Genomic DNA, 19,151 nt, shown 5'->3' with positions numbered 1-19,151 from the left:
ATAGAAAGTATTGGCAATGAACGAGAAACATTGTGTGATTACCGTTAACTCTGATAATAATGGTTCACTAAGAGTTCATTATTTACTCCTACTGAGGGACCTACTGTTTTAATGAGGTTAAGGGCTTTAAAATAAATTCTTCCTAATTATCAAGGAAAAAACAGGGACCAGGGTCAGTGTTACTATGGCATTTGAATGTTCTGTAAGTATATGACAAGGAAGGGGAAATGCTTCCCATTTGGGATACAGGGTTGGGGCTGTTGTGGTACTGCAGTATGCTGGGATACAGGGTTGGGCTGTACATCAGTATCACTATTACAGGCCATGTACTTGTGTTAGGATAATGGCTGATGATTGAAGGCTGCACTTTGCAGACCTGTGTTAGTGTGTGTTTGTGAATAAATGAAGGGAATCCTTCTGAAACCCTTACACTCTGGATTTGTTGTGAGTTATTTTGCATTTATAGGAGGAATTTATTTCCATCGGAATGGTAATAATTATTGTATGAAAATAAGAAATATGCATGTTTAAATCATCAAGAGGTCTTTTGCTTAGCATTTGTTCAGTGGGAGTTTTACAGGTTTGATGCAGATGAGTGTGGACATACAGAAAGTTAATGATAATATTATTTTTCTCAAGTGCATATGCCCTCTTTGTGAATGATGTAATTACATGTAGATTGAAAAGCTAAGCTGAAACCATGCAACATCAGAGAAAACTGACATGCTGACTATATACATCTGTGAAAATGAATCAACATCTATAATGTTTGTTAACAAATACACAGATACAATGATATTACAATGAGTGGAATAGCTGGTAAGCTTCAAAAGTCAACATGGAGTTAAGTGAAAGACACATGCAGATTACGTATTTTAAAACCAGAGTTTTTGAATTATTGGAATACATATGTCTGTGTGGCATTCTTGAAATACATGCTTATCTCTGTCTCCAAAGTCTATACCAGGTATTATAAAAGTATTTATTTAAGAGACATTTCTAAGAATAAATCTACATACACACATGTACATATTTATTTATGCAATAATTTATTTAATAATAATCCCAATACAAAGTAAATTGGTTGTACAGGAATGACCATGGGCATCTGGCCACACCCAGAAGGTCAGACAGTTTATATAGCAAAATAACTTGACACATCTTTTTTCTGGCTACAAGGCCGAATGGTTGAATGTTTGGCATGTAACATAATATTGAAATTCTCGATTTACTTTGAATACAAATAATGCTGCTGGGGTCAAATTTGCACGCCCATGGGTCCAATTTGTCATTAATGTACTTTACCATTTATAAAACACAACCATATATTAAGTGCATCCAATTTCAATGCTAAGATGGAGAAAAAAAAAATATATATCAAAAGAGCTGGTTATTAGACCGAAACTCAGATGACATTTTACAATTGCAAAATCTGTTGATCACTTCACTGAAACGTTGATCAGTGTGATGACTGTTATTTGGTATTTAAAATGTGCAGCGGTTTCAGCTCACCTGAGCACCAAGTGCCCTTAGGGAGCTTTAAGTATTTAGCATCATGCAGTTCATATGTTTATGCATGTGAGCGTCTGTCTGTTAACTTTTTATGCCTCGTGTAGGGTGGCATATAGCTGTTGAACTGTCCGTCAGTCTGTGCATCTGTCCGAAAACTTTTACATTGCCCATAACTTTTTCAATATTGAAGATAGCAACTTGATATTTGGAATGCATGTGTATCTCATGGAGCTGCACATTTTGAGTGGTGAAAGGTCAAGGTCATCCTTCCAGGTTAAAGGTCAAATATATGGCTCAAAGCAGCGAAGTATAGGGCATTGTGTTTCTGACAAACACATCTCTTGTTTTTCTATGACTATTCTGTCTGAACTGCAGGGCAGATTTTAATCAAACGTCCCATGAATGATCCTTGGCTGATCCCTCTCTCAAAGTTTTTAATCATTCCGATCCATTGTAAATGTAGATCACAGTTGTATAAAAAAAAAATTACATATGAAAACTTTTACAATAGTATTCTCTGAAACCATAAAGATCAGGGCTTCATTATTTGATGTGAGAACAATATTGTCTTGCAACTGATTTACAAATGGAAACAGGAAGTGCTGTATAATAAAATTGTTTAATTATGTTGTGTTAATTATGTGAGCAATTGTGACCAATTCCTTATTTCATCATATATTTTCTTACATATGTCAGTGTTGGTTTTTAATATCCCAAAAGAACAGAGTGTTTTAAGACGATATTTGGAACATAAGTACTAGTCATGTTGCATGGTCATAAAGATGTAGATCCACAGTGTTCCTGTGTGTGCAATAATTACCGAGACAAGCTCTCTTGTCGACCAACATTAGCAGACAGTATTTGTTCAGACTGCTGCTATATCTTCCACCTAAGTGTCAAATTCAATTACTAAGGTATACTGTAGATCATTCATTCTGCCACTTTTCCATGAAGAATACATGCATTATTTCCGGACTGGTGTTTAATTATTGTAGTTTTTTATCGAAACAATATTTTCCAAAGGGAATGGATTTGCCAATGTTGGCAGGCAACCCTCTTGTAGTATTCCTTTGTTTTTTATTCCACCACTTCCAGAGTGGACAGGTGTTTTACAAATGTAGATTTTGCCTTGTCTATCCATCCCGTCAATATTTGTGCCACATGCAACTAAAAAAGTATCCCATTTAAAGTGATCTTGAGCAGGGTGTTGATCATAGCCCTTTGGTTTGCACTGCATTTTGATATAGTGACATAGAATTTTAGTCTGAAACTCTCTCAACATTTTGAAAGGCAACCTTTTACTGAGTTAATCCTGGATTGCTAAGGATTCTATTTTTTTGGATTTATTTTTTTCAAAGGAGAATCAGTAGCAATACAGCAAGTTTTTGTATAACTTCGCCAATTTGCACTTTGGGTTTTAAACCTATATATTTTAACTCTATTACATATACTGGTAAAGCCTTAGGCTTATTTGAAGCGCTCTCAAGTTCATTTTCTGGCACCAGAACCAGTACTTGGTGTCTCTGGGGGAGATCAAAAGAACGCCTCATTGTGTGGCTGGAAGCCGTGACCACCTGGTTGCTTGGCGGACAGCATATCCACAACAACACAGCGACCAGTTTACCATTGTTCAAAGAAGTACAAAAAACACTGATAATATATAATCATTAAACCATTTCTGACAGATAACTCTTAGGGTTTGCACAGACTTTGAAAAGCGCATGAAGATTTCCCTTTAACAGCACTTCTAAAATAAACAATCTCAGGTGCTTAGCAACACTGTTTTTAACCAAAGTCTTTAACATAGCATAGAAAGGGTTTTAATGGGGGAAAATGAAATGCAAAATAAAAAAAAATATATTAATGTATACAATTATGAAATTTCTAATGGAATATATTTATGAAAACAAGTTAGCCAATAGCGATGATGTTTTACGGCCCCGTTGAGCCAAGGAATCCCAAATTTAATAGTATGTTGTGGATTATACTTCACAAGGTTTGCATGCCTTCTGCCAAAATACTGAATTAGTATGGCACACAGACAAAGGCAGGTCAATTATTCACTCAAAAAAAAGTTTATACATGTTGCAGACAATCTATATTAAACTTCTCTCGTCAACTGTTCGTTGTAATTAAATACGAACAGTGTCATTGTGTTACCCGACATTTTTAGTGTTTTTTATAGGAAAACTTTAAAGTGCTTGAATTTAGTATGTTTAACTGAAATACCCCTCCAACAATTAATTGTGTAATGTACTTCTGAAAAAATCAAACATGTATCGCCAATTTTTACATTTGACTGGATTAAGCTAAATTGTGGAGGAATTGGTAGAATTTGGGAATGTGGCAAAATTCAATGATTATAACACATGGTTTATTATTACATTACCTTGAGGTATGGTGTGAATATTGTTTTTCTGGGACACATTTTTAATGTTTTGAATCGGAAAACTTTAAAGTGCTTAAAAAAGCATATTGGCTTTAAAAAATGCTTCAAATGTGATTGAATTGTGTCCGGCAATTTCGTTATGCACATTCAGTTTACAAGCAAACCATAACAAAACAAACAAAACCAAATGTCCTGCAATTTTTTTTTAAACTATTGCTAAAAATATACACATGCTTTTTAAACAAACTGTAGAGATCTTATTTGCAGGAAGTTGTGTTATGTTACACACACAAATAATAAGTATTGAGCAAAAATTGTAAGTCATTTTGTCTAATGCATTAAATACTATTTAAAACATTAAAAACAATCAACACTACGGAGATTATTTATCATTGTCTCTTATATTGGCTGTGTAATCCTGCAATGGGTAATTTTAATATAGGACAAGACTATCTTCCCATCGACTTTAGCGTGGACAAGTACAATGTCGTAATGTAAATAAGGAAAAACTTAATTACAACATAACCTTGTATAATATTCTTATATTTTGAATAAAAACTATGTTTAATAAATTATTTAATGAAACAAATGGTCATGAAGGCCTTGAATGAAAACATTATTTTGGTTATAACAATTAGTGCCTATTGCTTGCATGCAGAACAGAATTTCACAATGAACTTGTCCAAGGAAAAGTCAACTGATATTTTTTCAACCCTGTCTTGGTGCAAATGCATAGAGACAAGTGGCCCTGCCAAACAACTGTTTTTAGTAGGAAATATAATTACACAATGTTGTTGTACACTTTCTGTGATGTAAAACAACATTTATGTTGGCATCAACGACTGCATTAGAGTTATTTCTTGGCTTACATTTAGAAGCACGCTTACCTACCAAGAAAAAATGTTTTCTCTGAGGATCAATTGAGGCTAATAAGGGTAATTAAAATGTCCACAATAATGTTTTCTTTGGAGAAAAAGAACAAAGGTTAATAAGGTAATAATGTCAATTGTAATTATGTTGAGTGCCTATCGTTTATGATAAAGCCAACAACCAACATGTTATCTGAAATGTATTGTAGTCACAAGTTATATTCTATGTTGCGTATGAAATTTCAGTAATTTTACTGTGGAATAGGACAAAATGTTGTTTTTTAAAGTCTCTTTATCCTTCGTACCCTCTAAACCCAAAAATATTGATAACTACATTTATTTCGGTACATTTCTTTTGCAAAAGGATAACTTGAACATCATTATTGGACCATAATTATTGAATATAGCTTAAGTTCAATTACCGTCCCAAAAGACTAACTCCTGAAAGGGATAGATTGTGGAATAACCAGCTATAATCTTAGGGTACAAACACAACTAGAAGATTAAAATTCCTTTTAAAATTACAAAGTTAACCAACCTTTATTATTTGAAAGCAACTATAATTTAAGAATAAAATGGGCTGGGTTGTTTGTATGGACGGATTAAATGATTTTTTTCACAACAGTTGTACTTTAAATTGGATTAATTCTTTACTTTTGAGTCAAACTTGGTATTAAATGCCTCTATTAACATCATTTTTGGTGAATGGTGTAGAACATTCTGTTAAGGACATTTTCAACTGTTAAGTATGCAATCCCTGTATATAGTCAAAAGCTGTCTAAGAATGGGTTGGTGAATGTAGGGCCAAAATTACAACCCTAAACTGCTGATGTGAACTGTCAGATGACATGCAAGATGTTGTGTGTGGTCACTTGCTACTATATGTTCAAAACCTCTACATCAGACACACTGTAAAGTACCATTTAGTGGTAAAAATCTTCATGGAGTCTGGTTTTGACATTATTGTTACAGAATAAAAACCATGATTACAGGTATCTATGTTCTGTTCTGGCAACATTCACTTAATACTACCACTAAGGCACACCATTTGATCCAATTCATAAACAAACTGATTAATTTATTTACTGCAACAAGAAAGCATAGGAGTTTATTTTACCTCGTCTTACTGCAACAAGAAAGCATAAGAGTTTGTTTTACCTTGATAATAAAAAGGGTTAAGCATTGTCTTTGAAACTGCCATGGATACATGTTTAGTATGATTGGCCCTCTTATTGTTCAGTGAATTACTCATGCTTTTTATGTTGCAGGTCATTATAAGATTGGCCTGTTAGTTTTGTATGCCCAATGACATGCTGTGCACACGTATTTATTCCTGCCATGTTGGAATGTTCAACAGTGATTACTTTTAAAAAATTGTTTCACACTGTTTTACCATTTTGTATTTTTATTTGTCCGATTAATTTGTGTGGAACTTGCAAGTTTGTTGCCAATTCATATCAAACTGTCAAATTAATAATTTTTTGCAAAGTGATTTCTTCTTGGTTTTGTATATACAGTTATTAAGATATGACCTTTGAAGGATATGACAACTTTGCACCATTACTTCAAATAACTGAATTTTCAACAGAATAAGTAGAAGTGAATTTCATCCCTTAGCAAATGTCAATTCTGATTAATTGTTACTTACATTATTTTTTAGCTCATCTATTTTTTTTTGTTAATTATGAGCTATTGTCATCACCTTGGCGTTGGCATCGGCGTCCGGTTAAGTTTTGCGTTTAGGTCCACTTTTCTCAGAAAGTATCAATGCTATTGCATTCAAACTTGGTACACTTACTTACTATCATGAGGGGACTGGGCAGGCAAAGTTAGATAACTCTGGCATGCATTTTGACAGAATTATGTGCCCTTTTTATACTTAGAAAATTGAAAATTTTGGTTAAGTTTTGTGTTAAGGTCCATTTTATTCCTTAAGTACCAAAGCTATTGCTTTCATACTTGCAACACTTACTAACTATCATAAGGGGACTGTGCAGGCAAAGTAATGTAACTCTGACTGGCATTTTGACAGAATTATGTGCCCTTTTTATACTTAGAAAATTGAAAATTTTGTTAAGTTTTGTGTTTAGGTCCACTTTATTCCTACAGTATCAAAGCTATTGCTTTGATACTTGCAGCACTTATTAACTATCATAAGGGGACTGTGCAGGCAAAGTTATGTAACTCTGACTGGCATTTGGACGGAATTATGGGCCCTTTATACTTAGAAAATTGAAAATTTTGTTAAGTTTTGTGTTTTGGTCCACTTTACCCCTAAACTATCATAGCTATTGCTTTCATACTTGGAACACTCGCAAACTATCATAAGGGTACAGTAAAAGGACAAGTTGCATAACTCTGGTTGTCATTTTTACCGAATTATGGCCCTTTTTTGACTTAGTAACTTTGAATATATGGTTAAATTTTGTGTTTCGATCCACTTTACTACTAAAGTATCAAGGCTATTGCTTTCAAACTTCAAATACTTTCATGCTATCAGGAGGTTACTGTACCTGGCAAGTTGAATTTTACCTTGACCTTTGAATGACCTTGACTTTCAAGGTCAAATTATTAAATTTTGCTAAAATTGCCATAACTTCTTTATTTATTATTAGATTTGATTGATACTTTGACAAAACTACTCTTACCTGACATACCACCCCCGAATTCCCCACCCTATTTTTTTTTTTTTAAGATCATCTCTCAAATGACCACCACACCCTCACACTATACTAAACCCCCACCCCCCCACCCCACCCCCCATTTTTTTTTTTGAAATGGTTAAAAAACACAAATATTTATTATTTTATGTTTGAAATACCGTCCAACCATCGCACCCAAGAATACCCCCCACCCCCCTTCCTCCCCCCCCCCCCCCCTGAATTCACTCCCTCCCCCTAATTTTTTTTTTTTTTTAAGATCATCTCACAAATGACCACCACACCCTCACATTATACCCCCACCACCCCCCCCCCCCCGATTTATTATTATTTTTTTTGCATTTTTTTTTTGCATTTTTGGAAGATAATGTAATAAATGTCCATGCCCCCACACTGTACACCCCTCTTCACTCCACCCCCCCCCCCCCCCCTCCTTTGTGATTGAAAATGAGAGTCCCTTCACCTTTAAAAAGAAAATAGATGAGCGGTCTGCACCCGCAAGGCGGTGTTCTTGTTTATGTTTTACATTGTGTTTATTATATATGTGTGAATTATGCCTGAATTGCTAATATTACTCAATCTCCATGAAATTTACCAAAATAACTTAATGTCCTTGAAATTTACTAAAATTACTAGTGTCCTTCATAATGACTTAAGTTTCTCAATGTTCTTGAAATTTAGTAAAATGAATCTGTAATGTACTTGAACATAACTAATATTAATTAAGTCTTTTTATTTACTAAATTGACTCAATGTCCTTGAAATTTACTAAAATGTCTTGATGATTTTGAAATTTACTAGAATGACTGAATAATGAAGTCACTTAATATCCTTTAAATTTGCTAAAATCACTCAATAGCCTTGAAATATTTGTATTTCAGGCCAGACAGGGAAGTTCTACTGTGGTATGAAAGTTCTTACAAGTGACAATGAAAGTGCTGGCTTCTGCGGCCCCATCACAGGCTCCAACTGCGGCCCCTGTGCAGCCCTTAACAAGGAGGAGGATGAGGACAGGGCAGAGACTGAACATGCCCCACCCCCCTCGGGGCCCATGATTGACAGCTGGACATGGGGCCAGGAACCTGGTAGGAGTGGCATGCCATTCTTAGAAGTTGATTTGTTAGCTTGACCTTTCACTAATATTTGGAGCTATAATATTTGCCTGTTAGTTGTGGCATTATTCTATGATATTGTGTTATGTTGTTTTCAGAATGCACACGCTTATCTAGGATGACACGTACATGTAACGCGCATGCTTTAGGCCAAGTTTTCCCAGCATTAGGTTTATTTGAGTTGACTTATTCAGAGTTTTGTCTTCATTTCAAACACCGAATTACATTTTGTCTACATGTACATATAAGACACCAAATTACATTTTGTCTTCGTTTCAGACACTGTATTACATTTTGTCTTCATTTGTTACACTGAGTTATATTTAATCTACATTCTTACAGTGAGTTACATTTCGTCTAAATTTCAGATGCTGAGTTAATTTTGTCTACATTTCTAAAACTTAGTAACATTTTTGTTCACATTTCAGACACCGAGATGATTGTATTTCATTTCGACCATATTTCGGACACCGAGTTACAGTTCATCTATATTTAAGACATTGAGTTAAATTATGTCTACTTTTCAGACACAAAGTTACATTTTTTCCACATTTCGGACATTGAGATACATTTTGTCCACGTTTCGGACACTAAGTTACATTTTGTCTATATTTAAGACACTGAGTTACATTTTTTGCCACATTTCAGACACTGTGTTAAATTTTTTGCCACATTTCAGACACTGTGTTACATTTTTTCAACTTTTCAGACACAGAGAAGCTGGAGGACTGCCTAATCTCGCTGCTACACGAAAGCCAGCAGCTGTGCACAGAGGCGGCCTGCACGTCCCTGTCTGTGACTCGTCTGCAGCAACGCCTGGCCGTGATGGAGCGCTACTTCAGTGCCATGTCACGCCAGGTGCCCCCGGAAAAGAGCGGACCTTCCAAGAAGTCACAGACCAATCAGACCAACCTGAATAAACAGAAGAGGTGGGTGTCAACTGGCAATCAAGTGTGGAATCTGAAGGATTTGAATCTATTTTAATGCATACTCATTTTGGTTGGTTGATACTTTTGTATTTTCCACCAGCATCTTTATTTTTGTAAACAGAACACATTATTTTCTTTCATAATGTATTACAGCAAAAATGAATTTGAATACCTTGTAGGAGATAAAATAAATCTTGAACATGCGGACGTTCTATGACCCCTATGCGATTGATCATTACACTTTTTCCATTTATTATCGCACCTTTTTCCAGTCTTCACATGCAAGCCCAAATTCTTATATTATTGAGATCAAGAAATGTTACAAGTTCACATATTGGACACTGAAAATATAATGAAGCTTCATTTACAATACTAGGGATGCAGGCCTGTGCTAATTTTAATAAATGACATTTGCTGTATCATGCAAAAATGAGTCTTTATGCCATATGCGGCCAGCGAAGCTCCAGACCAGCGTGCGCCATTGGCACTGTCTGCTCAGGGGCTTCCCTCTCCTCTATAAATCATGCAAGGTTTTGTGGTCTCATCAGTAAACAGAGTAGCACCATACCAGACTTGGGTCATGTAGAGTACAATCAAATAAAGTGCTATTGTCTTTCAAGCAACGTGAAACCAATGGAGAAAGCTTCCATGGGCCTGGCAAGAGTTGGCTCGAGGGCTGCGCTAAGTTTTGCCTTTGCATTTCTCCGGCGGGCCTGGCGATCAGGAGAAGACTCGGATCTGTGCTCGGATCTGCTACAGGAGAGTCTGGAGGCTCTGCAGTCTCTGCCGGAGGCGAGCCTTTTTGATGAGCCGTCCGTCTCTGGAGTATGGCTGGACGTTGTGGATAGAGCCGGGAAATTCCTGCATACTGTTGTAGCTGGGTAAGTTATGACACTCCAACATTATCCTGTGTGTTTATATGTATTAGATAAGTATCATTTATTCTCTTGCATTTCCTTCAACTATTTTTTTTAAATAAAGTATAAAATACAAATTAAAAAGCAGCAGATCTTACAAAAACTTAAAGCAAATAATGTGGAAATGACTTGTTAAAGTAAGTACATGATTTGTTACTCCTACTAAAAGTATTTTATCCCACTTTTACAGCGAATTTGGTTGATTAAAGCCCCATTGATTAAATATCATATATAATCAACGGCAGGAAATGAAGTCAACATTTCAACGAAATGACGTCATAAACCCAGCGAAATTATCCAGGCAAACTAATTTTGTTTAAATAAAAAGGTTTACAAAATAAAAAGTGGGATAAATAGAATAATAGATTAGTGTTGATTATAGATCAGGTTTATCATGCTCGGCATGAAAACGAAAAAGCACTCGCCAAGGCTCGTGCTTTTTATTTTCTAAGCCTCGCATGATAAACCTGATCTATAATCAACACTAACCTATTATTCTCTATGTAACTTTATTGTAACATAAGGAATTAGTGAGCCTTCCTCTCAGAAAACGGGGTTTGATGCATTTTCATAAAGTATCGTCCCATATAAGCCTACGCAATCCCCACAGGCTTATCAGGGACAACACTTTCTGCTTAAACAGGATTTTCACTAAGAACAGACTTTCTTAAAACGGAAAATATCATAAAAGCATAACATGTTGTCCCTGATCAGCCTCTGTGGACTGCACAGGCTAATATGAGATGCTTCACAACATGCAGGGGGGATCATTTTCATTTGCACTATGTACTCACTTTGTTCTGCTTATGTAGTGACCTGAACAGCAGTGCGCAGACCAGCAAGTTGCCAGTACCAGTGTCAGACCAGCAGCTGGCTCTAGCCCTGATCCTGGAGATAGCCGTACAGCATGGAACCCTCCATCACATGCTAGCCTGCGTCATGCTTCTGCTCAACCTTTGGAACAACAGTCACCATGACTATGACAACAGAGTGCGGTGTAACCTGTACAGCGCCCCCCTCATCCCCGTGCTGAAGAGGCTTCAGCATATTCCGAGTGCGAAGTCGAGAGTGCCTGACCATGCTAAATGGGATGAGGTATAGACATAGAATTTAGTGCCTGTAATTTTGTATAAGTGGCAAAGTTAAGTAGGGCAGCAATGTTTGCAATTTTGCTAACCCCATGAATTTGTTAATATTTCAGCCAGTCGTAATAGGCCCATCAGTGAGGTAAAAATTTACTGTTAAATCGTTTTGAGATTACATTTGTGTAAAGTATCATCCCAGATTAGCTTTGATAGTCTCCACAGGCTTATCTTGTATGACACTTTCTGTTTGTATGAAATTTTTCGTTTAAATGAAGTTTCTTCTATGCAAAATTGCAGTCATAGCGGAAAGTGTCATCCCTGATTAGCTTTTAAAGATTACACAGGCTTATCTGGGAAGACTCTTGTACGCACATGCATTTAGCCTGGTTTTCCCATAGCACCACTCATATCGACTATTATGTATTGCAGACAAACTACTATGTGAGCCCGACAGAGTGTTTCTTGAAGTACCTGACCTACCCAGAGGACCAAAGCATGCCCATCGACCTGAGGATGAGTGCCCTGGTGATCATGTCTCACCTGGACAGGCTCTGTCAGCCACTGCTGCCCCTTAACCCCTCACTCAAGGTAACACACTAGAAAGAATAGAAAGAATTGTACTCACCGTGCTTGTGTACTTTTTTGCTCGACTATTATATATGAAATAAATATAGTGGAGCTAACCTACTTACCCTGGCGTCAGCGTTCCCGTGTCCGTTTGCGTCCAAATGTTAAAGTTTGCGTACTACCCCAAATATTTTCAATGTCCTTTGACATATTGCTTTCATATTTTGCATACTTGTTTACCATCATGACCCCAACCTATAAACAAGAGCAGACAACTGTATCAAGCATTTTGACAGAATTATGGCCCTATTTATACTTAGAATATGCATATTATTGATATGTCTATGTTAAAGTTTGCGTACTACCCCAAATATTTCCTGTGTCCCTTGACATATTGCTTTCATATTTTGCATACTTGTTAACAATCATGACCCCAACCTATAAACAAGACCAAACAACTGTATCAAGCATTTTGTCAGAATTATTGCCCCTTTTATACTTAGAATATGCATATTATTGATAAATCTATGTTAAAGTTTGTGTACTACCCCAAATATTTCCTGTGGCCCTTGACATATTGCATTCATATTTTGCATACTTGTTAACCAACATAACCCCAACCTATAAACAAGAGCAGACAACTGTATCAAACATTTTGACAGAATTATGGCCCCTTTTATGCTTAGAATATGCATATTATAGATAAATCTATGTTAAAGTTTGACAAAACAACACTTACCTTACATACCACAATGCGCTCCACCCAAACCATCCCCCACGCCCCCCAGACTCCCCCCCAACCCCCAACCCCCCCCCCCCCCCCCCCAAAATAATTTGTTTCTTATTTTGAAAGATCATCTATTAAATGATCACACCCACCCCCCCCCCCCCCCCCTCTCCATGATTGCATGATGGCTTAGGTTATATTAGGTTATATTGTTAAGCACTCGAATAGTCCTCTGACAGCTCTTGTTTTACCCCCCCCCCCCACCCCCCCAGAGGGAAACAAAATATACTAAAATAGGGATGAAATGGATTAAACTATTGATTGAAACTTAGCAAACAGGTGACATGTTTTGTAAAGGTTAACCTTTTTTAATAATGTGTTTTTAATGGAATAAATATTGTGATTTACTTTGTGTGCGCAACATATTGCCAACTTACACTAATACCTACTAAAAAAACATGACACACCAAAAAATGGGAATCAATAATGTCTCTTATAAACACAGAAATAAAACATTAAATAAGAACTTTTTTATTACAAATAGGGGGTAAGTTTATATTATTGGCCCCAGGATATATATTTTTTTCGGTTTTGTTGGTCCTAGACTGATTGGGGTCATGAAAGATCGATTGAAAATCCTAAACAGTCGGTCTGATTTTGTTTGCTAAAATTCCCATGTCATGAAATTGATTACACAGTGCACATGCTAACACCCCCTAATAACATTCATATCGTATCTCGATTAGGTGTGATAAACCATTCGCTGCAGTCTCTAAACCAGTCAGGACCAGTTTATTGCACGTCAGACCAAGAATCAAAAACTTGTAAACAGCGGATTAAAGACGCATCCAAAATAAAGGAGGGTGGTCGAAAATTGTGCACCTTATTCACTAAAAGCACGCGCTGTAACTTAACAAAACATGCCGATATATTTTCCACCAGCGTAATAATCTGGTAATATTATTATGAATGAAAGTCGCGGATCTGATCGACAGAACAGCGGAAAGTTATTTTTATGGGCGGAACTTCACATCAAATAGTACACAAGAAAAATAATATACATTGTATAAATCTTTAGTAAAAAACCGCATAAGAATCGAAATAATTTGTGTACTTTATAGTTTGTTGTTGAATAACCCACAACCGGAAAATTAGATGCGTGGTTTAATATCACTTGTGCTTCGTTCTTGTGATTTAATCCCTACACATCTAAACTATCGGCGGTGGGTTATTTGACAACAAACTATAACGTACACGAATTATTTCTAATTTTTTTGGTTTTGTTATTGTCAGTAGCCAACCCATGTGCAATTGTAGCCACCCTACGCACAGACATTTGTTTGGTTCAGTGCATGTTTGTAAGCTATTATCGAGTCGACAACGATTTAAAACACCAGTATAGACTTACAAAGATTAATAATATTGACAACAATGAAAAAAGTCTGATAAAACAACACAGAACAACAATGAAATAGCAAATGATAAAACCAGTTAAGAAAACTCGTATGTCCCGTTAAAAAAATGATTTAGGGAATTTTACTGGTACATTTATTATACCACCTTCATGAATGGCAAAATCAATGATATATTATTTTAACGTAATTTGTCATAATTTCGGACATCAATTTTCGGATACTTTTTCCCCATTTATATCCAGACCGATTGATGTTGCTGGAAAATATGATCCCTGATTGGCCCTATTGTTTTGTTTTACTCGCGAACATTGAGTTTGCAAACTGTGGGGACAAAACGATATAGGCCTAAACATTATTTACTCATTTATTTAACCCTCAATAAAAATCAATCTGTTTATAATAATAAATTAGGAAATTTTACTGTTGAAGTATTGTTTTAAAAGCTTTGTGAATAAGGGAATCGTATCTTTGAAGTCTTGATACTACATGTTCTTAGTTTTTAATTCTTCATCAATAGGTGAAAATTACCATTGACATTTTACTAGAACTAAGTTTTTAATGCTTCATGAATGAATGAATGTTACCTTTGAATGTGTGTTACCTCTTTGCTATTAACACTTCAGAATCAACGTCACAACATGAGTCAGGAGGTGATAGCATGGGGCTGGTTTGCGTGGAAGGGAGCTAACCCCTCTTCCCCCACGGCAGGGCCAGTCATTCTTGACTTCCTAAATGAAGTAGGTGGAGTTCAGCAGGTGGTGTGCGGTGAGAAGGTCCTCATCGTCCTTGCAGGCAACGGCAACGTGTACCTGGTGTCGTACGCATCCGAGGCAGCGGTGAGTGGTTTGAATTTGTTTGCTCTAATCTCTCAGATAAGCATTTGGACCCATTCGCATTCCCTAAGAATATAAAATTAAATAGAAGATCTTTTTAAATAGATTCATGTTTTGAAAGGCTTTCTTTCCAACCCTATGATACTGATGATCAGCAAACAGCATACATCCTGAACAGAGTGGGAGTTACTCGCAGGCTGTTCTGTTTTTATGCGTTTTGCAAATCGCAATTTCCACTTTGCTTCTGAGTTGAAAAGGGTTGGCCTTTTTTTGAAACAGACATTCATGTCACAATGGCAGAAGGAACAGACGTGTGCGGTTGGCTTAATTTAAATAAAATTTCTGAAAGATATAAAAGACAAAGTTGTAAAAAGAAAAGAACTACATAGAAATAATTCCAACTGATAACATATATGTTGCTATAAAATGTGTAAAAAATGTGCTACCTCCTGGGTGGTCTATTTCCCACTATGCATCAGAACTCCAAACCCTTAGTTATTATTGCAATAACCAACACTAAGCCGTATATTATTTATTTATTGAATAATACCCTCTCGGTCCATTTCGAATGCATCAGAACTGCAAACCCTTATTATTGCAATAAGCAACTTTAAGCCGTAAATTATTTCTTTATTAAAATATGTTATGTATACATAAACTCTGCAGTCGATGTACATGATGAGTGGTTTTGGTGAGCGTGAGGTGGTGAGGCTAGCAGCGCACCCTGATGGCAAGCACTACCTTGCTCTAACCAAGGACGGGGAGGTGTTCTCCTGGGGCAGCGGAGACGGGGGCAGGCTGGGACATGGCGACAACATGTACGTAGGGGTCCATCAGTAGTAGGACCTCTTACATCATGTAGAGATGCTTAGTCTAAGATCAGACAGATTTTGATAGAAATTCAAAAATTGTGTTAATATAAATAATAAATAAATAAATTATGCTTTAATTCTATTAAAGACTATTAAGATCTTGGTGATTTCTGTCTCACTTAGGTGAGATAATATAGAGATTTTATTATGCCCCCGGTAGAGTGGCATATAGCAGTTGAACTGTCCGTCAGTCTGTCCGTCTGTCTGTCCGTCCATGCGTCCGTCCGTCCAAAAACTTAACATTGCCCATGACTTTTGCAATATTGAAGATAGCAACTTGATATTTGGCATGCATGTGTATCTCATGGAGCTGTACATTTTGAGTGGTGAAAGGTCATGGTCATCCTTCAAGATCAAAGGTCAAATATATGGCTTCAAAGCAGTGCAGTAGGGGGCATTGTGTTTCTGACAAACACATCTCTTGTTTATATGCAATCCTGAAATGCAGATGGTTGGTTTTGTTTTAAAATGGTAAAATGCCTTTCCTCAGACCATCCATAGTTACATTTATTTTGAAGTGACATTTTGTTTGGCTTTCATATTGTTCAGTGTTTTGTTTGACCTTTGGGGAAAAGGTGGCGGAGTAATTTAGATGGGGAATTAAACGGCAAATAAGGAACATTTTTTCAAATCAGCACAAAGACAGGTTCATTTTCTAGTTTGTAATGAAACATTTATCAAAGTCTCTGCTGCAAATGTAAAATAAGATTATCCGCAAACTTAGTTTAATGCAATATTTATGCAATCATTACCAAAATTTTTTCCAGATATAGTGATTTTTTAGCTCATCTATTTTTTGAAAAAAAATTATGAGCTATTGTCATCACCTTGGCGTCGGCGTCGGCATCGGCGTTGGCGTTGGCGTCGGCGTCCGGTTAAGTTTTGCGTTTAGGTCCACTTTTCTCAGAAAGTATCAATGCTATTGCATTCAAACTTGGTACACTTACTTACTATCATGAGGGGACTAGGCAGGCAAAGTTAGATAACTCTGGCGTGCATTTTGACAGAATTATGTGCCCTTTTTATACTTAAAAAATTGAAAATTTTGGTTAAGTTTTGCGTTTAGTTCCACTTTTCTCAGTAAGTATCAATGCTATTGCATTCAAACTTGGTACACTTACTTACTATCATGAGGGGACTGGGCAGGCAAAGTTAGATAACTCTGGCATGCATTTTGACAGAATTATGTGCCCTTTTTATACTTAGAAAATTGACAATTTTGGTTAAGTTTTGTGTTTAGGTCCATTTTATTCCTTAAGCATCAAAGCTATTGCTTTCATACTTGCAACACTTACTAACTATCATAAGGGGACTGTGCAGGCAAAGTAATGTAACTCTGACTGGCATTTTGACAGAATTATGTGCCCTTTTTATACTTAGAAAATTGAAAATTTGATTAAGTTTTGTGTTTAGGTCCACTTTATTCCTACAGTATCAAAGCTATTGCTTTCATACTTGCAAGATTTATGAACTATCATAAGGGGACGGTGCAGGCAAAGTTATGTAACTCTGACTGGCATTTGGACGGAATTATGGGCCCTTTATACTTAGAAAATTGAAAATTTGGTTAAGATTTATGTTTTGGTCACTTTACCCCTAAAGTATCATAGATATTGCTTTCATACTTGGAACACTCACAAACTATCATAAGGGTACAGTAAAAGGACAAGTTGCATAACTCTGGTTGTCATTGTTACGGAATTATGGCCCTTTTTTGACTTAGTAACTTTTAATATATGGTTAAATTTTGTGTTTCGATCCACTCGAAGTATCAAGGCTATTGCTTTCAAACTTCAAATACTTACATGCTATCATGAGGTTACTGTACCTGGCAACTTGAATTTTACTTTGACCTTTGAATGACCTTGACTCTCAAGGTCAAATTATTAAATTTTGCTAAAATTGCCATAACTTCTTTATTTATGATTAGATTTGATTGATACTTTGATGAAACTACTCTTACCTGACATACCACAATAGACTTCACCCAAACCATCCCCCGTGCCCTCCCCCCCCTCCCCCCTCCCCCCCCCTAATTTTTTTTTTTTTTTTTTTTTTTTTTTTATAAGATCATCTCACAAATGACCACCACACCCTCACACTATACCCCCACCCCACCCCCCACCCCCCCCCCCCAAATTTTTTTTTTGATTTTTTTTTTTTTTTTTTTTTTTTTAAGATCATCTCACAAATTATCACCACACCCTCACACTATACCCCCCCCCCCCCCCCCCCGATTTTTTTATTTTTTTTTTTTTTTTTCGCTTTTTTGGAAGATAATGTAATAAATGTCCACAACCCCACACTATACACCCCTCTTCACTCCACTCCTCCCTCCTTTGTGATTGAAAATGAGAGTCCCTTCACCTTTAAAAAGAAAATAGATGAGCGGTCTGCACCCGCAAGGCGGTGCTCTTGTTTTCAAAATTAAGTTTACACGAAGAATGGACTTTTAAAGTTAGTAAAATAAATTATATACCTTTTGAGTAGGAAAATCAGGCAGAATTTCACCTCTAATTAGCGCAAAAAAGGGAGTTGCTCAAACTCTTAATCCATAATAATGGAAAACTGCTGCTTTGCACCTATAGCCTGAGAGAAGAACCGACTCTGATCAAGTCCCTATCTGGCAAGAACATCGTGCACATAGCCTGTGGCAGTACGTACAGTGCAGCGGTCACCGGTCATGGGGAGCTGTACATGTGGGGTCGCGGTAACTATGGGAGACTGGGGCTGGGGGGCACTGAGGATCAGACTGTGCCCAACTTGGTGATGGCCTTGAAAGGTCACCGGGTCATTGATGTGGCATGTGGTAGCGGTGATGCCCAGTCGCTGGCTGTAACGGACACAGGTGAGAAATACTGAGGCTTTGTAAGATGATAAACAATGAAAAAAAGTTATATCCATATCCTTGTTAGCATCGTCATTGATATGTGTTTTAAATTCTGTAAACATTTTGAATGTTTTGGAAAATAAGGGAATATTCTCATCATTTGTGAATAAAACTTAAAGTGACAAATATTTTGTAAAAATGCAAAGCTTTAACTACTGATCGTTTTTCTCCAACCTTGACAGTGTTTGTACATTTGTAAAAAATTAATGGAGCAATTGAAACTGCTACTTCTTGAACTGTAATATTTGTACAGTATGCACCATGATTATATCCTACATAACAATTGTAGTTACCCTTTATTGGTTGGGTGATGGATGGATGCGCCATAATAATTGTAGTTACCCTTTATTGGTTGGGTGATGGATGGATGCGCC

The 19,151-nt window shown here is 36.5% G+C and overlaps 1 protein-coding gene across 1 annotated transcript in view; it reads left to right on the top strand.

Annotated features, from left to right (window-relative positions):
* Positions 1-19,151, top strand: part of LOC127878835 (E3 ubiquitin-protein ligase HERC2-like) — a 42,141-nt gene that overhangs the window by 16,612 nt on the left and 6,378 nt on the right. Inside the window, exons 4-11 of the mRNA XM_052425359.1 lie at positions 8,312-8,515; positions 9,252-9,471; positions 10,020-10,352; positions 11,201-11,483; positions 11,903-12,061; positions 14,806-15,018; positions 15,682-15,833; positions 18,476-18,735. Of these exons, the coding sequence (XP_052281319.1) occupies positions 8,312-8,515; positions 9,252-9,471; positions 10,020-10,352; positions 11,201-11,483; positions 11,903-12,061; positions 14,806-15,018; positions 15,682-15,833; positions 18,476-18,735 (1,824 nt within the window). The remainder of the gene's footprint in view (positions 1-8,311; positions 8,516-9,251; positions 9,472-10,019; positions 10,353-11,200; positions 11,484-11,902; positions 12,062-14,805; positions 15,019-15,681; positions 15,834-18,475; positions 18,736-19,151) is intronic.

The sequence above is a fragment of the Dreissena polymorpha genome, chromosome 4, assembly GCF_020536995.1.
Source record: "Dreissena polymorpha isolate Duluth1 chromosome 4, UMN_Dpol_1.0, whole genome shotgun sequence".
Lineage (NCBI taxonomy): Eukaryota > Metazoa > Mollusca > Bivalvia > Myida > Dreissenidae > Dreissena > Dreissena polymorpha.
The sequence above is the reverse complement of the archived record's forward strand: the minus strand, read 5'-3'. Positions and strand labels throughout refer to the sequence as shown.